This window comes from Elephantulus edwardii, unplaced genomic scaffold (genome assembly GCF_000299155.1).
Source record: "Elephantulus edwardii isolate Elephantulus edwardi_28Jun2011 unplaced genomic scaffold, EleEdw1.0 scaffold00028, whole genome shotgun sequence".
Classification (NCBI taxonomy): Eukaryota; Metazoa; Chordata; class Mammalia; order Macroscelidea; family Macroscelididae; genus Elephantulus; species Elephantulus edwardii.
Window position 1 is genome coordinate 22,169,039 of NW_006399778.1, and position 24,223 is coordinate 22,193,261.

The window sequence follows — 24,223 nt, forward strand, 5'->3', positions numbered from 1 at the left end:
GTTCTAATCCACCAGCCACTCAGTGGAATGAAGATGAGGCAGTCTACTTCTGGAAAGATTACAGTCTCTGAAACCCAGTGGGGTGGGGTGACTCTGTCCTATGTGGGATCAAATTGATGCCAGTAGGTTTAGGGTTTTTGTTCTCTTAGATTTTGTGGTAAGTTCTAATTTGCACATTATCTGATTTATTCCTGACAGCAATACATTGTTGTTATTGTTGTGTTGTTAGGTGGTATAGAGATGAATATGATTCAGCAGCCCAATGAACAACAGATCTGAACCCTGTCCTATCCTGTGCCACCCTCAACGTCTTCAACGCACTTGAGCCATTGTTGCAGTCACTATGTCAATCCATCTGGTTGAGGGTCTTCCTTTCTTTTGCTGACCCGACAACCTTTGCATGCATGATGTCCCTTTCCAAGGAATAGCCTCTCCTAACAATATGCCCAAAGTACGTGAGAGATGAAGCTTTGTCATCCAATGAGCATTCTGGCTGCACTTTCCCAAGGCATACCTGTCCTTTTGGCCATCCACAAGATAGGCAGTACTCTTCTCCAACACCACAGCTCACAGGCTTAAATTCTCTTCTTGTCATCAATAATATGTGATCCCATCATATAGATGAAGCAACTGAGGCTTAGAGAAATTACCTCACAGAGCGATACCTGGTGGCATACGGCTAAAGAGTTGCACCACCAACCCAAAGGTCCACAGTTTGAATCCACTGGCTGTTCTACAGGCAAAAAATGGCAATTCCCACGCATGAGATTTACAGCCTCTGAAAACCCACTGGAGGGTCTGCTATGAGTCAGTTCTAACCCAACGTCACAGAACAAAAAGAGAGAACATCCATGACCTTGACACCAGAAAAATTAGGTGGGACCTGATGGTCAACACCAAGCACTCTAAAGGGAGTACAGCAGAGGGTCCTGGCCAGGGGAGGGGAAGGAGGGAATGCTGAACAAAAGTGAAAAACATAAAACTGATTTGATAGCAACTGGTGGAGCCTCCAGGTCTAGGGCCCTTAATCACCCTTTGAACCTGAAACAAAGTAAAGCCCTGTGGTTCAACCGTCATCCAAACTATATGTACTATAAATAAATGTCAGAAAACAAACATGTATAAATAGGTGACTAGAAAACCAATTTGCTCTGTAAACTCTCACTCAAATCCTCAGAAAAAGATTTTCAAAGTACTCTTGGATTCCTTGACTATTGGGAGTATGAATGAGAGTGGACAGAAGAGGAAGCAGAAGGTCTAGTCAGGGCTACAGTAGACAGGGCTGCTGGACTAAGATGACAGAGGCGAGGCAGAGAAGAGAGCTGGCCAGTGGATGGGAGGAGGAGAAAGCAGATAAGCATCGGGGGGGGGGGGGGGCCAAGGGCGAACGGCTGATGCGGGGCCTCCCGCCTCCAAATCTTCAGTCCTTTCACTCTCCGCATATGTGGTCTATGTTTTTTCCTCTTGGAGGCAGACAGTGTGGCACTGGCCTCTCATCCACCCTCCTCCACGCTGACCCAAGGTCACACATGTGCCAGGTGGGCTGGCCAGTGTGAGCAGTCTGGCGTGAGCAGAGAACAAATGTCTCCTGTGTCAGGCTGAGGGTCTGACCCCTGTCCTTGGTCTCATTAGTCTGTCCATGCTCAGACCAGGGAAACCAGCAGGCCGGTTAGGGGTACTACTCACTTGTAATCAGGCTCAGGGAGTCAGGCAGAGATGGAGCAAAGGGGGTGTCTGTGTCTGTGTGTTTGTGTTTTATCTATCTGTTTCTGTCTGGTTGGCTACAGAAGGAGTAGTGTATGGTTTAGAGTAGAGACAATTTCTAAAACTGATCCTAGGATGTTACAACAACAAACAACAACTCATTGACTGCTGTTGAGTCAGAACCACTTATAAATGACCCTCCAGTAGGTTTGCAGAGGCTGTATAGCATACAGGATAACAGATTGTCCATCTTTCTCCAATGGAGAAGCTGGTAAATTCAACTACTAGATTAGAACTATATACCTTTGGGTTGGCAGCATAATTCCTTAACCATCTGATTGCCAGAGATCCTTCAGAGGATATTAGGACATCACTAATACATTTCAGACATTTGACTATGTGTATCATAACAAATGATGGTTAACTTTGACAAAAATGGGGATTCCAGAACACTTGTGCTTGTGTGAAACTTAGACCAAGAGGCTCCTGGGTGAACAGAGCAAGGGAACCCTGCACAGTTTAAAATTAAGAAAGTTGTATATCACTTTTGTTGAAAGGTTATATCTTTTTTCCATACCTATTTAATCTATATGTTGAACAAATTATTCAAGAAGCTGGACTCTGTGAAGAAAAATGTAGCATCAGGATCAGAGGAAGACTTATCAATAATCTACCTGTGTTATGCAGATCACAGAAGACTGCTTGCTGAAAAGGAGGAGAACTTTAAGCACTTGCTGCAGAAGGCTGTACTACAGCCTTCAATATACTTTAAATCTCAATATAAAGAAAACAAAAATCCTCACCATTGAACCAATAGGCAACATCATGATGGACAGAGAAAGAATTAAGACTGTCAATGACTTCATCTTACTTGGATCCACAATCAATACACTTGGTACTTGCAGCAAAATCAGGAAATGTATTACACTGGAAAAGTCTGCAGTGAGGGACCTCGCCAAATTTTTGAGGAGCAATGATGTTAGTTTGATGAATAAGGTGCAACTGATTCAGGCCATGGTCTTGTCAATCACTTGCTATGTATCTGAGAACTGGACGATGAATGACAGAAAAAGAATTGATGCCTTTGAGCTGTGGTGTTGGAGAGAATGGTGAATATCCCACAAACTGTCAAAAGAACAAAGAGATATGTCCTGGAGAATGTGCAGTCAGAATGCTCTTTGAAAGCAAAAATAATATTGTTTCCTCTCACATGCTTTGGGCATGTTGCTAGGAGAGGTTACTCCTTGGAGAGGGATATCACACTTGAAAAGGTGGAAGGCTGGAGAAAGACGGGAAGACCCTCAACCAGATGGATTGATCCAGTGATTGCAGCAATGAACTCGAATATGTCAGAGAATGTGAGGTTGGCACAGGATAGGACAGGGTTCAGATCTGTTGCTCATAGAGTTGTTCTTGACTTGGCAGCACCAGGGGTTGTATTTGACTCAACAGTACCTAACAACAATAACAATAGGAAGAAAAACTTGGCAAGCTGTTTCTGAAAAGTAGCCAATGAGAACCCCTGTGGATGACAGCTGATCTGTAGTACATCACAGTGAAGGTGCAGGACCAAGCATTGTGGATGGGATCACATTGAGTCACGGGGCTACACGACAGTGGTTAACCACGGATCTGGGCTCACCAGAGTGGAACCAAAAGGAAATCCGTTTTACTGATGTTCCTACTACTCCTAGACCTAGTGGACGGAAGAAGATGGAGCTCTTTGTTCCCTGAGAGCAAAGGTTCGGCTCCCACCAGTGCAGGCAGTAGATGCTGCCCCCTAGTGGTGGCGGCGGGGAAGGGAAATGAATGGGAACAGAACCACAAAGTCAGGGGTAGGATTCGTCAATCTCTTCATTACCAAGGGTCCCTTTTATTATTTTACGACTGTGCAGCCCATTTCTCAGGCCCTTGGGTTGGCTGGTTATTGGCATTGGCATGGCAGTGGCAGCGAAGCCATGAGCAAGTTTCAGTGAGCTAGGCTGTCCAGCTTGAGCACTAAAGCATGTTTTTCACTAGGGCTCCCTGGCTGTCCTGATGACTCCTACCCTAGCCAGCCAGCCACTTATCAGGGGTGCATACAGACCAGTCACCCAAATGATGTCACCAAACACCAGCCACATTTGTAATTCAAGCCTGGCATTTGCTACTTGGATTTCTGATTCTTGTACATAACGTGCAGTCTTAATCTAGCTTGCAGTGTAGGTAGGGTATAGGACTAGGGCTCAATTAGAAGTCAATTGTGAAACCACTGGGGGAAAAAACCTCATTACATGAGAGTGTTTGCTTTCAGGCACCAGGCTCCATACTGGGCATTCCCCTGGGGACCACCATCAGCCTGGCAGGAAAGACAGACAATGACCAGGCATCGTGTAAGACAGGAAATCCTTGTAGCTGGTGCACAGGGGAAGGGTGATGAGTTTTGCTTGGTGTGAAAAATATCAGGTTTGTAAATGCTCCCATATCCTAGGCATTCACCAGACCCTGCTGGAGTCTCCTGAACAGGAATCACAAAGTATGTTAATGCCGGGGCTACAGAGAGAGAGAGAGAGCAGAGAAACTGAGGCTGCGCATCTCCACCTGTGTTGTCTTGATCAAGCTTTAAGAAATGCCCTTCATGGGGAGGAAAGGGGGAGCCAGGATGCCTGTGTTCTATTTCCAGCTCCTACCACTGACTCACCATGTGACCTTGCCTAGGTCGCGGCTATGTTTTTCTTGCTGGTGGAAAATCAGAGGATGCAAAGACTGCATTCGCCCAAGGGATGAAAGTCCTGGGATACAGGGGGCCTCATTGCTACTCCTGTTTATGTTAATCAGGAAATGTTAGATTTGCACCCCATAGGTTTTGGAGGACACCCAGAGCAAGAACCAGGTAACTCCTAAGGGTAAGGGCTCCATCTCATCAGAGCAGCCTGTGGACAGTGCCCCCTGGTGGCAACGGCGAGGAGGGGCAGCGGGTGGAAACAAACTTGGCTAGACTTCAGGCCACAGACATAGTGTTTCTCTGCACATTGTTCAAATCATGTTCCTCTATTTTTCTCCACATGGACCTTACATCATCTGTGCAAAAGGCAGCTGGATGAAGGAAGATATTTACTCTCTAATGTAAAGACACAAAAATCAAAGTCAGAGGTAGGATTCCTCAGCAGTTTCATTACCAAGGAGCCCTTTTATTATCTCTTTTTTTAAAATTTTTTCCTCTTTCATTATCTTATTACTGAGCAACCCCGATTTACAAGCTCTTGCCAATTAAATGCCCTGCAGTTTCAAGCATGTCTGTTTCATTTACTAAAGTTGCAGGTGAGTGTCAGGTAAATTTTCAGTGTAGCACAAAAGTACCGAGCTCAGAATCCCAGCATTAAGAGACCTTAGTCAGCACTGAGAAAGGTCCAGTTTTCATAATCCTCTGGCATTTTGAGCACAGTTCATCTTCAAGGGACAAAGGATCTGTAGGCTGGGACATACTTACTTAGAGAGATCAAATACTGCCTTACCAAACATGATGGCTTGTCCAGCAAGCAACTGGTCTTCTCTAACAGTAAGTTGAAAGTAAAAACATTTCATCATCCTGGCTTTTAAAGAGCTTCACAAATGACTATCTGTTTATTCTACCACTTGCCCATTCTCTAAGGAAGCCTGGTGGTGTCATCAATTAAGTGTTGCCCTGCTAACCAGCTGCTAACAGTCAGCAGTTCAAATCTACCAGGCACTTGGAGGGAGAAGGATGGAAAAATCTTTACAAGATTCACAGTGTTGGAAATTGGATGGAGTGATGCTGTGGTGAAAAGCAGTGAGTTTGGGTTTTGCCAGTAAGTTGGCAGGATCTTCAAGAAAACACCATTCTGTACACTGTGCACTTTCACTCACTCTGGAAGCATTCAGATTACTTACACACACACACACACACACACACCAAGTCTGCCTTTTCAAGAGGAAGAGACCAGAGAGAGAGGTCAGAGTGGGTGATGATGATACCAATCTGAAGACTCAGGATTCATGAAGACACAGAGAGAGGACTTGGGAGGTCGAGCCTGGTGACCTGGGACTGTAGAGAAGGAGTTGCAGGACTTCCCAGTGCCTCAGGGCTTCACATGATCAAAACAGCCAGCTGCTGCAAACATTCGTCCCCTGTTGAGCCCTTGGCTCCCTTCCAGAGGCTCCCTTCCTGATCCCTAGGCTCAGAGGCCTGGGAAGACATCAAGACTTTGTGTACCTTTGGAAAAAGACCAACTGGAAGCTTAGCTTTGTGGCTTCGGATTCCAAGGCCCCACAATCCCCATCAGAATCAGGAGCAGGGCAGGGTCCCTGAGGGCCAGTTGCCCAACACCTGTTCCCTGCGTTATTTTGGTCCAGTAAGAGCTTGTCAATTCCAGGGTATTTAGACCAAAATAGCCAACAGCAGCAACAATTTCTTGATGGCTCTGTTGGGAAACTCCAACAATGCCCCCAAGAACATTTTACAAGAGGAAGGGTGAAGAAGGCTTGAGAAGAGTGGCAAAGGGGAAAACTCCTGCTACCTGAAGTTGAACCCCCAGGTCCTTGCCATTCTTTCAGATAGGACAACATCCTGGGACCAACGCTGGGGGTGGTGGTGGCAGTGGATATTTTGAGCATATGGTTTCTTGACTCTGATCCTCTGCTAAAACTGATGAGATACACGTTTCTTTTTTAGGCCACCAGAACTCCCTCAACTTTATAGATGTAGCTAAGAGGCCAGAGACACCTAGGCGCCCTGGTGTGCAGCCAGCCACACAGCTTTCAATAAAGCAGGCTACTATGGGGTGAAGCCCTGGACCTCGCGGATCATGGGGTCTCTGGGTTTGCTCCATTCTCTCCCATGCCCAGTAGATCCCAGTACTGCTGAGAAGCTCAGCTTGGGGCCAGCATGGAAAGTGCTGACTTGCCCCCTTGCTTTTTTTGGGCCACCGGGAGGGTGCAGCCAACTCCTCCGGTCTGGATGGGATGGATCAAATGCATGAAGTCGAAGAGAATGGGGAAAGACCAGCTGAGGTCTCGCCTCCACGCCCATTTCCAGCCCCTCATCGGTCAGTAGCTCCTGGCTGAGTGACTCTGTCCTACACTCTCTAGCAGTGAGGTGAAGGGAACCGGCGAGGGGCAGGGATCAGTGCTTCTTCGGAAGGTGGGCCGGCGGGGTGCGGGGCGCCCCTGATGCGTGCGTCCTCGGGAAAGCTCTCCGTGACTAACTTCTCTTTGTCGTCGAGTGTCTTATTCTCCCGGCTCAGAAAAAAAAACAGGCTCGGGAGGGGCAAAGCTTGGCAACCCCCACTCTGGCCTCCCCAACCCACCGCTCCGGCCTCTCCCCGGGGATCCTCTGGCGGGTGAATTGCCCGTGCGGGTAAATCCCTCGCCCCGCCTCCGTCTCTCCCTACAATCCCTGCCTCCCGGGTCCCGGCGCCCGTCCGCGCCACGCCAGGTCGCCCCCGCGCGCCGGGGCGCTCCCTCCCCGCCGGGGCCACGCTCCTGCTCCCCGCGTCTGCAGCCCGCGTCCGCACTGCCCTACGCTGGGCTTTCCCCAACGCCACCCCTGCACCGCCGCGCTCCCTGCGCCCCTCCGCCATGCGCCCCTCGACCTGGCGCCCCGGCGCCGCCTCCACCGCGCTGGGGCTCTGCTCCCTCCTGCTGCTGCCCCGGCTCGGGCGCGCCTGCCCCGCGGGCTGTGCCTGCACCGACCCGCACACCGTGGACTGTCGCGACCGGGGGCTGCCCAGCGTGCCTGACCCCTTCCCTTTGGACGTGCGCAAGCTGCTGGTGGCCGGCAACCGCATCCAGGAGATCCCCGAGGACTTTTTCATCTTCTACGGCGACCTGGTTTACCTGGACTTCAGGAACAACTCGCTGCGCTCGCTGGAGGAGGGCACGTTCAGCGGCTCCGCCAAACTGGCCTTTCTTGACCTCAGCTACAACAACCTGACCCAGCTGGGCGCCGGTGCTTTCCGCTCAGCCGGCAGGCTGGTCAAGCTGAGTCTGGCCAACAACCACCTGGCCGGCGTGCACGAGGCTGCCTTCGAGACCCTGGAGTCGCTGCAGGTGCTGGAGCTCAACGACAACAACCTCCGCAGCCTCAATGTGGCCGCCTTGGACGCGCTGCCTGCGCTCCGCACCCTGCGCCTGGACGGGAACCCGTGGCTTTGCGACTGTGACTTCGCCCACCTCTTCTCCTGGATCCAGGAGAATGCCTCCAAGCTACCCAAAGGTGAGGCGGGTTCGCCGGGGAGAATGGGGCCAGCAGCCCACCACAGCCCCAGTCTGGGTCTAAGGAGGGGGTGCTCATATTAGAAGGAGGTACCGACATGGAGGTGCCTTTGATCTGGTCAAGGGCTTGTGTGCTTTGCAGTTCCTCTGGATGAGAAATCCCCAATGGAACCCCCTCAGATTCTCAGCTGGAACTTTTCTAAGTTTCTGCTGGAAGAATGGAACACCCCCAGATTTGGAGTTTCTGGCCCTTGACACAGAACTCTCTGTTATTTTAACAACTCACCTTTGGAGGTTTAGGACCCACCAGCTCTTGGTTTCTCATTGTCAGGGGTCTTCTCACTGGTCCTAGGAAGCAGGGGATGCAGGTTCATTATGGAAGACAGCCCAGGTTGTGAGATAGAGCTCAGCATCCCCCTCAGGTACCCCAGACTCAGAGAGCACCGCCTCAGGAGCCTGAAATGGCCCCTTAGCTTCCCAGCACCTAATGACTCTTCTGTCTGAAGGTGAGGAATCTTCTTGGTAAGGAATAATGACAGCCACCTAGAACCAGTGGTGCAGGCAAGATTTATAGTTCTGTGGCTTTTCAGTGCAAGTGTGAAATCACGGCACACAAATGTGGTGGCTGGGGCACCTTTTGCTCCTGTTCATTCATCACCCAGGGCTCAGACATGGTGACATTAACATGCATTCTGGCTACATAGACAGGAATAGGAGGCCTGGGAGTTAATGGGCCCTTGTGAAGACCAGCTCGGAGAATGCAAAGGCAGAGCTGAGAAGGGCAGGCCGAGAATCTGCAGGGGGAGACTCAGGGCTGGGAGCAGGCATTGTCCTTGCTCTCAGTGAATTCCAGTTCCAGATGCCCTCCACACAAGCCTTGGGATGATAGAAACCTGCACCGTGGATACATCCGAAAACACGATGTAAACGAGGAGTTAGCTTTGGGATATCTTTTCCCGTTTGCTAAGAAACTCTTCATTTGCTCACTTATGTCCTAAATTCACATGTTCATCCAGTACTGTTACTAAGTACTCACCTTGTGCTTAGGACAACCATTTCTCCATAGGCCTTGGCTGGTACTTTGAACTCCAAACTTCCCCCTAATTTATCTGCATAGCTTTTCAGACTCTTCCCACCAGGAGCCTCTGACTCAGAGACAGGACTCTGGGTGTTTAAGGCTGATTGTAGCATAGGTGAGCTTAGGTTCTGATATGCATCTTTCCTTTTTAGGAATCTTGGTGTAATTAGCCCCCATTGTTTGTGGTGTTGGTATGATTGGCTCCCATTGTCTTTGAGCCAGAGAATAAGGTGTTGGTAATTAGGGATTATGAGTTTCAACTTCAATTCTTCCAGGGGTATTTGTGACCTTAAGCAGGTCACTCCCCTAGCCTAAGCATCAGTTTCCTCATCTCTTAGGAGATTTAGTTGACCTCTAAGATCTTTAAAGATCTGTAGACTTAGAATCTGAAGACATCAGTGAGTCCTCTTCAGGTGATTCAGGGTATATCACTTATCTCTTTAACGTAATTTTCTTCTTCCGTGGAATCAGGACACAGCTCTTCCTTCATCGTTCATCTGATCAGGTGGTTGCTTGGGTCAAAATGAGGATGTAGGTGAGAGCAAACCCAGGAGTCTTTGAATAGATTCCAATGCATGCTGACCCCAAGTGTGCAGCGTATGCCTGCTTCATAGACTTAATAAGACTGTAACCTAGGAAGCTCTGGTGGCCTAGTGCTGCAGTCCCAAAGGCACTCAGTTCGAATCCACCAGATGTTCCACTGGAAAAGGAGGGGCAATCTCCTCCTGTGCCATTCGGAACCAACTTGATACAACAAGGCTTGTCTTCCAAGGCACTTCAGGGTAAGCTCAAACCATCAATCTTTAGGTTAGTAGTTAAGTGCTAAATTGTGTTGTCTAGGGACTTCTATGTAAAAATTAAAGTGCAGTGCCCGTTAAAGCATTATATCTTCTCCTCTCTGGAGAAGAGGGGAAGAAATGGACCCCAGAGGGGTAGGAGACTGGGGAGAAGGACAGACAGGTTCAGACAAAAGAACTGTGCCCAGACCCTGGGCTGGTCTCACACATGTGGGAGGGGATCAAGGCCACTGGAGGACAGCATGAAGGCTCCCAGCACCTTGTGCGGTGGGGTGCTATGGCACCTCTGGCCTCACTGCTCAGTGTTTTGTGACTAGAGCACTGTCCCCACAAAATGTCATAGGCACAGCGTGGGTAATAGAGTAACCAGCACAACCTTGTGTTCAGATCTAGACTCAGTTTATGATCTGAGCAAGTCCCATAACCCCTCAAAAACCTCAATTTCCTGCCTCAAAAAGTCAGGTCCCTGCAGGTGGAAGTGGTTACACTTGACTGCTAACCTCAAAGTTGTTGCTTTAAACCCACCCAGTAATACTGAGGGCAAGAAAGGCTGACAGTCGGCTGCTGTTGAAGCCAAGAAGACCTTATGGAACTATTACACCCTGTCACACCTAAGGCCACCACAAATAAAAAATTACTCCCTGACAGTTAACAAGAATGAATTCAGATGGCAGTGTGGGCATCCTGCACCTTAGATCTGACATGAAGTTTAAAGAAGACAGACTACATAAAGGGCACAGCAGTGTGCTGAGCCCAGAGCTGTTGGGTGCTGGCAAGACCTCCGTATGACCAGTACAACTGTCCTATAAGGTTTTCTAGGCTGTATTTTTCATGGGGGTACATTGCTCAGTCTTCCTTCTGCAGAGCCACTGGGTGGATTTGAACCACTAACCTTTCCGTTAGTAATTTTGTGTTTAACAGTTGCTCTCCAGGCACAGAATAGGTGCCCAAGTGACATGACTTGCCCCTTCTCTCCCTCTCTGCTTTCCCAGAGGCAGAGGACAAGGTGATGAAGGACCCAGCTTTGGTACATTGGCTATAAATCCTGACTCACTTCTTAGTAGCTGTGCGACCTTTTTTGTAGTCTGTGTTTCTGATCTGCGACATGGGGATGTGAAAAATACCCAGCTCATAGATTTGTTGGCAGGATTAAGGGGCAGCATTTTAGTAGTAAGACTCCTGGGATTGTGTGAATGCTTAACTCACTGAGCTGCTAGCCACAGAGGTGATGGTTTAAGACCACCCAGGAGAAAGACCTGGTGATTTGCTTTGAGAAAGGCAGTCTTTAAAACCTTCTAGAACACACTTCTACTTTGACACAATTGGGGTCAGCATGAGTTAGAATAATGGCACTTGTTTTACTTATAAAGTACAGGCTACACCTCATTTAATTATTTTTTTGCTTTATCACACTCTATTGATGTTGCATTTTTTTCTCTCCATTTTTCACATTGAAGGTTTGTGGCAATGTTGCATTCAGGAAATCTGCCAGCACCATTTTTCCAATAGTATGTACACACTTTGTGTCTCTGGCTCATGATTTGATCATTCTCACAGTATTTCAAGCTTTTTCCACAATGAACTCTGGTGGCCCAATGTCTATGGAAGAATTTGGTTGTTGGCCACAAGCCCAGCACTGCGACCCTGTCAGTCACACCAAGCAGAAGGATGGGGCAGCTTGCTTCCATAAAGATTTGCAGCCTTGGAAATTTGATGAGGCCCTTCTTCTTTGTCCTACATGGTTGCTGAGTTGGACTCAATTCAGTGGCTCTGGGTTTGGTTTTGTGATTTTTATTGCTCACAAATTGATGATAGCAAGTTCTGGTGGCCATAGTCCATAGGGAGTTGTGCTGTTAATCCAAAGAGCACTTCTCCAGAAGTTCAAATCCACCAACTACTCTGCAAGAGAAAGATGGGCAGTCAGTCTTCTTTCATGTGACTTAGTTTCCAAAAGCCCTTTAGAGGGTCAGCTATGAGTTGGTTTTGACTTGACAACAATGAGTTATTTAGGTTTTCAATGTTATTGAGTTGTTGACTATGACTCAGAGTGACCGTATAAACAACAGAGTCGAACCTTGCCCTCCCCTGCACCATCCCTACAGTCTCTGATGTGCTTGTGACTGTTGTTCCAGTCACTGTGTCAGCCCATCATGGTAAGAGTCATCCTCTGTACCTCTGACCCTCAACCTTTCAGACAAGCATGATGTCATTTCCAAGGACCATCCTTGCCTCGAAGGAACGATTATTTGTACTCTTTCAGACCATCATTCAGTACTCTAATAGCACAATTTTAAGGCATCAGTTCTTCTGTCATCCTTGTTTATTACCCAACTTTCATATGCATAGGAATCAAATGAAAACACTCTGGCTTGGGTTAGGCGTATGGTAGTCTTCAAACTGACATCTTTGCTCTTTAGCACGTTGAAGAAGTCCTTAACAGCAGATTTTCCCAATGCAACAAGTCTTGATTTCTTGACTGCTAGTACTGTAAGTATTGATTGTGGATCCGAGGAAAATGAAATTGTTGATGACTTGGATCTTTTCTCCATTTATTATGGTGTTGCCTATTGGGCCAGTGGCAAGGAATTTTGTTTCTGTATAAGGCAGGTTGTTGATGAGTCTTCCTATAATCTTGATGCTTCATTTTTCTTCATATAGTCAAGCTTCTCAAGTTATTAGTTCAGCATACGGATTGAATAGGTATGGAGAAAGGATACAATCCTGATGTATACCTTTCCTTATGTTAAACCATACAGTATTCTCCTGTTCTGTTTAGACAGTTGCTTCTTGATCTGTAAGTTTCTCATGCACACATTAAGTATTCTGGTATTCCTGTTCTTCTCTGTGTTATCCATCATGTACCATGAACCAATCACATGCCTTTGCGTAGTCAATAAAACCCATTAGCACTGATATCCTTCATGTTACAACCTCTTCTCAAGCCAACTTGAATTTCTGACAGTTCTCTGTTGATCTTCCAGTGCCTTTTGAATATTCTTCAACAAGATGTTCCTTGTTAATGACATTGTTTGATAATTTTTTCACTCTGTTGGATCACGTCTTTTGGGAATGGGAACAAATATGTGCCTCTTCCAGCCATTTGTTCTTCCAAATTTATTGGCATTTTAGAATTTTTAATAGACTATACTATAAACATGACTTTTATATATACTTGGAAACAAAAAAAACTTGTGTATCTTGCTTTGTTATGACACTCTATTGTCATCTGCAATCAAACCTCCAGTATATTTGAGGTGTGCCCATGTTTAGGATGGTTCCCAGCACATGGTAATTGTGATTTCAAACCCATTATTTTCAAGTGGATTCCAGGTCACGGCACCCCCATATGTTACAGAGTAGATTTGAGCCTCACAGGGCTTTCTTTAAGGAAGCAGATTGTTCACGGTACCAATTTTTTAGTTTAGACCACCAACAATTGAGTTAGGATAGTAATTACATGCACATCAGTTATGCCACCCAGGGACCTTTTAGCTACCATGTAAGTGTTAGCTATTGTTAAGGGTGGAGGGTAGAGAGGAAGACGCATAATGAGATGGATTGACTCAGTGATTGGGGTAATGGGGGTGGGTGTGTCAGAGATGATGAGATTGAGGGTTCAGAGCTGTTGTACTATAAGTCCCAAGCACCTCCACGCCACCTAACAACAACAATATTTTTAAGGGGCTCTGGTGGTATTACACGTTGTGCAGCCAACTGAAGGGTCAGCAGGTCGAATCCACCAGTTGCTCTACTGGAGAAAATGGAGAGGATCCTCTGGTAAAAACAAACTAAAAAGCCAGACTCACTACCATCCAGGCAATTCTGACTCATGGTGACTTTCCATTGGGTTTCTGAGGCTCTAATTCTTTACGGAAGATCCTGCCCAGCTTTTCTGCCCCAGAGCAACTGTTAGACTTGAACCCTGACTTTTTAATTAACAATGTATCACAAAGCCTGAAGGAGAGTCTCCAGGAGTTTGGCTTCCTTTATTAGTATCATGTTGAACTGAATATTATCTTGAGACAGGTGATGTGACTTGCTCAAGGTCGTACCAAGGCTTAAAGGCAGAGCTGGTGGTTACATCAAGCTTTCCCATGTCTCAGCCCCCACCTTGCCCCTCAACTAACACTCACTTCCTGCTGAGGAAGTCTGGACTCCATCTGGGTGCTTGCTCTGGGGCTTTGCAGGGGGCTCTACATCCTCCAGGGCAGAGAATTGAAAGCAACGAGCAGACAGGATTCTGTCCTCCTGGCTTGCCCTCATCTTTCCTCCCTCCTCTCCTCTGTACAGCGCGCTCTCCTTCTGTGATAGTGACTCTCTCTGACAGTTAAAAAAATGTGATCGTCTGCTTGGTGAGTCTGCCGATGGCTAAAAAAATGATTGAGGGTGGGCGTGAGGGGGAGAAAACCCCATCAAGGCCACCAGTTCCTCACTGCCCTAGCTCCTCAGAGGATAGGGTGTCTAGTGCTGAGAACTCCAAGGAAGATGCCCCATAACTGCTGGGTCGGAGGGAGGAGTGTAAGGGATGGCCAGATGCCCAACAGCTGATTTAGCAAAATACCAAAGCCATCCAATCAAACAGACCAGCCCAGGATGCCTAAGTAATGCTGGACTCCAGATAAACAACAAATAACAATTCAGTCTAAGCCAAGCGATACAGTGGTTAAGCACTTGGCTTTTAACGGAAAGGTTAGATGTTTGAGCAGGTCCAGTAGCTTCAAAGGACAAAGATGCTCAGCAGAGGCAAATGCACAGTCCATGTGGTGGCTGTGGAGCCACTGTGGGCTCACTGAGCTCCCCCACCTAGAATCAGGTTTATGCTTCAAGGCAGCCAGACCCCAGGGGCATTAGCCTCCTCCAGCTGAGAGTGGCTTCAGGCACTGGGGTGACAGTCGCCACCAGATATAGTGAAGGTGTGCTTGCGGTCCAGGTGCCCCTCAGGGGCCAGTGAACTGACACCTCCCTCTGGACCATGGAGCAGCTCCTACATCAAACTGTCATCCCCTGTCCAACCTTCTGGGAAGAGCCTTCTGTCCTGCAATGGTGTCCGGGCACTGGTATACAGTGTCTAAATGGTGCCCGCTGTGCCACTTAGTTTCAGGATCCCACATCATGGATGCCTTTGTGAAGATTGTGAGGCATGAAGGCACCAGGACCCTGTGGAGCGGCCTCCCTGCCACCCTGGTGACCACTGTACTACCACTCACTGCTGTTTATTTCACCGCCTATGACCAACTCAGTACCTTCCACTGTGGCTGAACCTTGACCTCTGACCTCTATGTACCCTTGGTGGCTGATGCTCGCGTCCATCTGGACACAGTGACTGTGATTAGGCCCCTGGAGCTGGTGTGAACAAAGCTACAGACTCGGAATCTGTCGTTTGGAGAGCTGGGTGCCTCTGTCCAGGCCACGGTGGCTCAGGGAGGCTGGCACCTCAGTGGCTGGGCTGGGGGCTCACTGCTCTTCGGGATGTGCCCCCTCAGCTATGTGTTGGTTCAAGTACAAACTAGTGAAGAGTTGGCTGAGAGGGTCCAGTTCAGAGGACCAGAACTGTGGGAACCAGCTTCATGACTGGTGGCATCTCAAGGATGGTGGCAGCCATCCTGACTCTGCCCTTCAACATGGTGAAAACTCAGTGTCAGGTCCAGCCGGGAGAGATGGAGGCCATGAGACTGAGGCCCCCACGTGTGGACTGAGCTTGGCTGCTGCTGTGGAGAATCCGGGCTGAGTCGGGTACCAAGGGACTCAGTGTGGGCTTCCTCCCAAAGATCATCAGGGCTCCTGTTCCATCATGATCAGTGCTTATGAATTTGGCAAAAGTTTTTTTTCCAGAAACTCTACCAGGATCAGGTGCAGGGCCCTTGAAATTGGCCAAAGGCTGAGGACCCCTCATCTCTTTCACGGATGGAATGCAGACAGGCGACTGAGCCGAGTGCCTGTTCCTCAGCACTGAGAGGTGGAGGACTGCTTCTCTTCCCCCCTCTGGGTCCTCAGGGTCCCCCTCAGACATGACTTTCTTCCCTACTGCTTCCCATTCCTGAGTCTCTAGTATCATCACTTTGCCACCCCGCAAGTTCATGCCCAAATCTGTTGTCTGTCCACGGCTTCATTTCCCTGTTGTGTTCTTTTGTTGCTGTTGTAATTAGTCCTGCCCTCTGGAACCAGACACACTATCTGGGCCTGTCCCAGTCTCTCCTACATTCATCAATTCCTTAAGTCTAAAGATGGAAAAACAACAGCAACAAAGGGGAAAGACCTGGTGATCTGCTTCTCTAAAGCTCACAGCCTAGAGAACTCCGTGAGCCCCCATGGGGCAGCTCTGCTCAGTCACGTGGACTCTCTGAGTAGGAATTGACTTGATCAACAACAACACACATACTTTGTTTATGTTGTTAGTTTTAACTTATGTTCTTGTTGTTCTTAGGTGCCACTCTGACTCATAGTGACCCGTTGAACAACATATCTGAATCTTGTCCTGTCTTGGACCATCTTCACAATCGTTGCCATTCTCAAACCCATTGTTACAGTTACCTTGGTGAGGGTCTCCCTCTCACTAACCACCATTCCTAGCGTGATGTCTTTTTCCAAAGCGTGGCCCCTCCTGCTCAAAGTCTGTGAGATGAAATTTCTCATCCTTTCCTCCTAAAGTTTCGCCATCCTTGCCTCTGAGGAGCACTCAGTTGCACTTCCTCCAACACTTAATTTGGGGGTTTTTGACAGACCATGGGATATTCAGTACTCCTCTCTAACATCACAACTCAACAAAGGCACCGATTCTTCTTCTGTCATCCTTATCCATTGTCCAACTTTCAGATGCATAGCAAGCAATTGAGGAAACCATGGCTTGGATCAGGCACACCTTAGTCTTCAAACTGAAATCATTCCTCTTTAAGTACTTATTAGAGTTCCCTGACAGCATATTTCCCTAATGCAACTTGATGAAAACAAACAGATTCATCTTGGAGACGGTTAAACCAGGCTCCTCCTTGGAGCCAAGGATTCTGAGGCTTCGTCTGACATACTTTGGACATGTTGTAAGGAGGGAAAGGTCCTTGGAGAGGGACATCATGCTTGGGAGGGTGGAGGGACAACACAGAAGGGGAAGACCCTGTATGAGGTGGATTGATTCAGTGACTGGGGTAATTGGGATGGGTGTGTCGGAGGCAGTGAGATTGGCACAGGATAGAACAGGGTTTAGGGCTGTTGTACATAGGGTCGCTATGAGTCGCAAGTGACTTGACGACACACAACAAACAACTTGTCTTTGATTTCTTCACTCCTGGTACCAAGGATATTGATTGGGGATCCCAGTAAAACAAAATCATCAAGAATTTCAAATCTCTGCATCTATCATAATGTTGCCTTTTGGCCCAGTGGTGAGGATTTTTGTTTTCTTGATATTGAGAAGTAATCCATATTGAAGGCTGTACTATTTGTTCTTCTGCAGCAAGTGTTTTAAGACTGCTTCACTTTCAGCAGGCAAGGAGGTTGTGTCATCTTGGTATAATGCAGGCTGTTGATGAGTCTTCCCCCAAAGCTGGGGCCTCATTCTTCTCCATATAGTCCAGCTTCTTGAATGGTTTGCTCAACAAACAGATTGAGCAGGTGACCCTGCATGCTCCTGCCTCACAATCATTGCTGTGTTTGAGCCCATTATTGCATCCACTGTGTCAATCCATCTCACTGAGGGCCCTTTTCTTTTTTCTGACCTCATACTTTACCAAGCGGGGTGTCTTCCTCCAGGGAGTGGCTTCTGCTGATAACAGGACAAAAGAACATGTCTCACTTCTCAACCTTATCTAAGGAACATTCTGGCTGTACTTCCCAGACAATTGGATCCTCTGGCAGGCCCTGGTATAATCAATATTCTTCCCAATGCCACAATTCAAATGCATCAGTTCTTCTTTGATCTTCCTTATTCTTTGTCAAGCCTCTGCATGCAGATTTAGAATGCCGTGGCTTGGGTCAGGAACACCTTAGTTTTTTTTACCTTGTACAACTTTTTTTTTTTCTTTTTAAAATTAGCTTTCATGTGTTAATTTTTTTTTCTCTATAATTATATTTTATTAATTTTCATAAACATTTACAGAGATTCTGGGCTTCCACTCATTCATTGCTGCACCACTCTCTCCACCCTCCTCCCAGTTTGTTCTTGTCCAAATGTCACAGTGCTTGTCAAAGCCAGTTCTGATTAATCTTCTTTGTCAGTGTATCCTTTGCCATTCCCTATCACTCCTCCCTGAGAGAGACTTCACCCTGAGTCATAAGGAAAAGGGGACGGCGTATTCTCTTAGCTACTTCCTGCTGAAAAGGGACGCTGTGGGTTTCAGGGTGAAGATCTTCTCTCACTACTCTAAAGGGCCCCTTTGGCAGTAGGAAACACATAGACTATTATGGAGATTGATTTTGGAATTCAGATGCACTCTTATTGATTGTGCTTGGCTGTACATGTACATATCCTTCAAGATGTATCATGGGGGTGTTGCAACCTAGAAGACACGAATTTGACTAACAAGTTATAGGTACATGAGTCCAAAAATTATGGAAAAGTAAAAGTAAAAGAAAAGATTCTTTCATTGTTTTACAAACACTCCCCCAGGTCCCCTCCACCATGCAGCCCTCGCTCTAGTCTCCTGTGATGACAGAGATACCCAGTTACATCTCTCTTTTAGACGGTTCTCTCCCTCCTCTGTTAAGACATATTTTGCAGATTTGCCCAGCACAGTCGTTTGATTTCTTGACATTTTTACAGTTAGCAATTGCCACCTAATCATTTCTCACTTAAGAAGATCACATTTATGTGAGAGTGGAACTGTGTTCTGTAGGGTTTTCAATATTTTTTTTTTTAAAGTAGATAGCCAGGCATTTCTTCCAAAGAACCTTTGGTTGGATTTACACTGACAACCTTTTGGTTCTAAGCCAAACTTGCTCACTTCTTTGCAGCCCCAGGGACTACAGTTCATTGAGAGCATACTTATATGAAAAGAAAGTTAATTGTTTAACGGCATTCACAACTAACTGGATGTCTGTAATTTGTCTGGCAAACCTACTTAAAGGGTATAAGCCCCATTGTAGCTTCCAAGTGCCTTCTCTTCTAATACCACAACTGTGCATGGTGGGTGCTATCACCCACAATTCATCTAGCAGGAAACAGAGGGTCACAAAATGAAGTGGTTTATATCAGACCATGTACTTAGTAGCTGAGGTTAATGTGAACCCATTACTATTCTAACTCAAATCCAAACCCTTCAGAGAGGAAAGGGAAAGTGAGACAGTCCCTAGCACACTCCACTCTCACCTTGGAGCCTCCTGGGTGCCAGCTGGCTCTCTCTGTCCACCCAGCCCTTGATTGTGCACCTGCTCTGATGGTAATCGGGAGAGAGAATAGACCCGAGGCAGAATGGGACAGTGTGCCCCCTGGAAGACAGGGATGCTTTCTCGGTAAATAGCAAGAGCCCCAGGCTTTGTGGCAAGAAACCTTGGAAAGGGTGACTGGCCAGGGTGGAGTGAGGAAGGTCAGGGGGAAACAGGGAAGAAGTGATAATGTTGTGTATTGAACTGTGTCCTCTCCTAAAATTATGTTCAGTCCTCACTCCTTTACTTGTGGTTATGATCTCATCTGTGAATACGATCTACTTGGTTACATTTTGCTGTTACGTGCCGTTGAGTTGCTTGGGACTCATAGTGACCCTATGTACAACAGCCCCAAATCCTGCTCTGTCCCGTACAAACCTTATTGTTTCTGACACACCTACGCTCATTACCCTAGTGATTGAATCAATCTATCTCATTGAGGATCTTTCTCTTTTGTGCCATCCCTCTACTCTCCCAAGCATGATGTCCCTCTCCAAGGACTGGTCCCTCCTTGCAACATGTCCCAAGTATGTCAGACAAAGTTTCAGAATGCTTGCCTCCAAGGAGCAGCCTGGTTTCACCCTCTCTGGTTCGAACCTGTTTGTTCTCCTAGCAATCCATGCTATATTTAATACTCTTCTCCAGCAGCACAGCTCAAAGGCATCAGTTCTCCTTCTATCATACATAGTCATTATCTAGCTTTCTTTTTTTTTAAAAAAAAATTTTTTTGGTGTGTACTGTCAAATTGGATCCAACTGGTACAGGAGGAGATTGCTCCTCTTCTCCAGGAAAGCATCTAGTGAATTCAAACTGTGTGCCTCTGGGATTGCAGTGCAGCTTCTTGTCACTAGGCCACTTTTATCCAGCTTTCTGATGCATTGCAAGTAATTGCAAAGACTGTGTTCTGGATCAGGTGCACCTTAGTCTCCAGACTGACCTTTTTACTTTCCAGTACTCTAGAGAAATCCCTGACAGATTTTCTCAGTGCAAGTTGTCTTAATTTCCTGGCTTCTGGTACCAAGAGTGCTGATTGTAGAACCAAGCAAACTGAAGCTGTTAACACTCTCAGTCTCTTCACTGTCTCTCATGATGCTGGACCGTGATGTCTCCAGGGTTGGTACCACTGAGTTAGATAATTCATAATGTCCATATAATGTCCACCACCCCCATAGACTGGCCGTACAGGACACTTACATAATATTTATTATCATTTTTAACCCTAAGAAAACTCGTGATCAATGTAAGTTGTTTAGGTAGAATATTTCTCAGACAGTCTGAATACACATTTGTTTCGTAAAATCTTTCTCTGTTGAATTGCAACATTATTTAGAGCACTATTAGTAATGGAGCAGAAGTCTCTCTGGATCTTTGAATTAACTGCTTCACACTCAAAACATGCATTGATAGAGGTTCACAACTACTAATTGCCACAGTATTGTAGCACAAACATTAGAAAACGGACAAAATCAACAACCGACAGAAAGGAAAACAACATTGCATTCTTGCAGCACATGCAGTCAAAGCCACGTGATTGGAATTATCCTCTTTGTTAGGGAATAATGACGGCTCTGACCGGAGCACAGTGCCCACCCTCTGCCAGGGAGCTCACTCATGGTGACCCCATGTGTCTTAGAGGAGAGCTGTGCTGCACGGAGTTTGGAAGGACTGACTTTTGGGAAGTAGCTCACCAGGCCTTTCTTCCAAAGTGCCTCTGGGTGACTTACTTGGCTCCCAGGCCCTTTGGTTAGCAGTTGAGTGTGCTAACCATTTGCATCACCTGAGATTCCTCAATAAGAGAAACAGCTTTTCCTTTTCTGATGAGAAAAATAGCTGGGACCTCATCACTTGTAAAGTTTTGGTAGAGTTTAGTTTGATAAGATGTGTGTTTGTGTGTGTGTGTCCATGTCCATGTATATCTCTTTAAGCAAATGATACTAAAAGTCTTTCTTACTGTTCTTTTTTTCTTACTGAGTAGTGAGAGCTTCTTGTCATTATGAGAGTTCGTTGAAAAGTTAACTTTTAATGGTCATCTAATAGGTTTTGTGTACTCACTACCACTGCTGTCAAGTCAGTTCCGACTCAGTGACTCTATAGGACAGAACCAAAGTCTTCTGCAAAGTTTTCAAGGCTGTGAATTCTTATGAAGGAGTTCTGGTAGGGAACCCTCCCTCATCTGTAGGGAGCTGCATTGCTAACACAAAGATCAAGCCACCATGGAGGATCAAATCCACCAGTGACTGCACGGGAGAAAGAAGGACAATCTCCCCTTGTGTGATTTACAGCTTCAGAAACCGAATGGAGATCAGTAATGGGTCAGTGTCGACTCGTCAGAAGGGAGTTTTTTGAAAAATCTTTATGGAAGCAGACTGCCTCTTCTTTCTCCCTCAGAGTTGCTGGGGGTTTCAAACTGCAGCTAAGGTTCCAACCACCGGGCTCTTCCTTTGCATTATTTGCTCGCACTGTCAGTGCTTGGATACCTAAGGATTCATGTTCCTGAGCAGAGGTTGACTGAAGTCTCAGGTGCCATTGAACATGGCCCTCTGTAGGTCTGTGCATGGCCTGTGTGCCACAGGTTAATGCATTTTTATCTTCTCTCCTAATTAAACTTGAGTCACTGAGGTGTCGTCTTTCTTGCCTTTACTGGTGTCTGGGGACTGGGTGACAGCTTTTATGGCATCACGGCCTGAGTTCCCATGGAGAGTCAACTGGAAAACATGACCTAATGCAGTCTTGCCCCTGCCTGGCTCTGCTCTTTGGGGCCACAAGGAGCCCTGCTAGGCCACAACCCCTGATCTTTCTGAAAAGTGTCACATTCATTGTGCTGCTCTGTCTGTTAGCTCAGGAATCTTTGGATGGTGCAAATGGGTAAGAATTCCACCATTCCACAAGAGGTTGGTGATTCAGACATACCCAGAGGTGCCTAAGAAAACCGGTCTTCTGCCGGAGAAGGAGGCGCAATATCCTCCTGTACCAGTCAGATCTGATTTGACGGTACACGCACACAAAATAAAACAAACAAACACACAAAAAACGAACAAAAACAAACAAACAAACAAACAAAAAAGAAAACCGGTCTGCTCTCAGGTCACAGTCTTGAAACCCTAGTAGAAGGATCCTGTGCTGCATACATGGTGTCACCATCAATGAGAATTGACCAAACAGCAACTAACAACAATAATCTGTTGATTCAAAGAAAGACCTCTTGATTGGCAGCCTGGAGATGACGTGCCCACTCTTGGCTCACTGTGGACAGCTCTAGTGTAACAGTTGGGATTTGGGGGGGAATTAGAGGAAGCTAAATAGGTGCCTCCTGACTTGGAGAGCCACAGAAATAAGCCCTTTCAGTCAAGTGGCTGTCCACCTGCCCTTTCCCTGGAGTGTTGGGGAGCTTGGCAGACCTTACCGGCCTTCCGGCTGGCAGCGGTTATACAGGTGCAGTAGGACCTTCATATCACCTGAGTTGTGAGTAACTGCACTGAGTTGAGTGTTCAAGGTTCTATGAGTCAGATGATAGCCCTGGTAACAGTCATCCTGAGATGAAAGCTGAAGTCAGTTTCAGCTACAGAAACATCATTGAGGTGTTTCCCCCCACTTTTATTTGATTGGCAGCATCAGGATGGATGGTGAAGAGATTGAGATTGTAAACAGCTTTACTTTGCTTGGCTCCACAATCAACACTCTTGGTACCAACAGCCAGGAAATTAAAAGATGTATTGCATTGGAAAAGTCTGCTGTCAGAGACCTCCTCAGAGTACTAAGGAGCAATGATGTCAATCTGGAGACTAAGGTGCCCCTGATGCAGGCCATGGTCTTTGCAATCACTTGCTATGTATCAGAGAGCTGGACAATGACTAGGGATGATAGAATAGTATTGTATATACCTTGGACTGCTACGAGAATGAACAGGTTCATCCTGGAGAGGATAAAAGCAGGCTGCTCCTTGGAGGCAAGGATTCTGAGGCTTCGTCTGACCTACTTTGTACATGTTGCAAGGAGCGGCCAGTCCTTGGAGAGGAACGTCATGCTTGGGAGGGTGGAAGGACAGTGCAGGAGAGGAAGACCCTTGATGAGATGGATTGATTCAGTGACTGGCAGTTAATGGGGTAGGTGTGTCAGGGACAATAAGATTGGCACAGGATAGAGCACGGTTTAGGCGTGTTGTACATAGGATCACTATGCATTGCAGGTGACTCGATGGCATATAACAACAACATTCTAAGGTTCTTGCTCTCTTCAAACCCTCCTCCTTACCCCATATATCTTTACCTTTCAATTATCCACCTGATCCTGAGATGGTGTTGGGAGCTAGTCCTGTTATATCTCAGTGGATCCTGTGCTAAGCTTTATAAGCACAGCTGGGATTTGTCCAACTCTGGCTCACATGGGGTCACCTCTGAGTCTAAACAAATACACCACCTGCTATTGAGTGGAACTCTATTCATAGCAACCTGGATGGTGCAGACCATTCATGTGCTCAGCTGTTGGACAAAGGCTAGAGACTGAGTCCATCCTGGTATCTCAGAAGAAAAGGTTGGCTGTTTACTTCCAGAAAGTCAACAGTTGAAAACTAAAAAGTATAGTTCTACCCCGACATACAGGGTGCCTTGAGTCTAAGCAAGTTGTGATGGTGGTTGTTGCTAAAGGCTGTCAACTTGGTTCAAATTTATGCTTAAATCCGGGTTTGTGATAAAAATTCAGAAACATCATGAGAAACCCACATCCTGGATCCCCAGGAGAAAGAACTGGGTCCTTCAGGGAACTGGGCGTGCTCTGTCTGGCTCTCTGCTTCTCAGTCTTTCATCTGTCTCTCTTTCTATTGATGAGCTTTCTCTACTTCTCCACCCACATGATGAAAAATGTGTCCTTCCCAGCTGCTTCATTCAAGAGACTAGCTAAGTAAGACCAGGCACAGCTGTGGTCCCTTGGTCCTAATTTCCAGATCCTGGAAAGGAAATGTCCCTTTCTTGTTCTGATCTGATGGGGAACATGGATGAGGTCACCTTGTACCTTTCCAGGAGCTTTTCTTTCCAGTTACCATAGTAAAGATCAAACTTATGAAGGGGTAAAGAGGAGCAGG

General features: G+C 46.8%; 1 protein-coding gene and 1 pseudogene across 1 annotated transcript in view; both read left to right on the forward strand.

Annotated features, from left to right (window-relative positions):
- Positions 1–7,281: 7,281 nt before the first annotated feature.
- LOC102867787 (leucine-rich repeat-containing protein 38-like) overlaps positions 7,282–24,223 on the forward strand; it is a 49,482-nt gene continuing 32,540 nt past the window's right edge. The window contains exon 1 of the mRNA XM_006883708.1: positions 7,282–7,918. Within this exon, the coding sequence (XP_006883770.1) occupies positions 7,282–7,918 (637 nt within the window). The remainder of the gene's footprint in view (positions 7,919–24,223) is intronic.
- LOC102849978 lies at positions 8,016–15,745 on the forward strand (annotated as a pseudogene).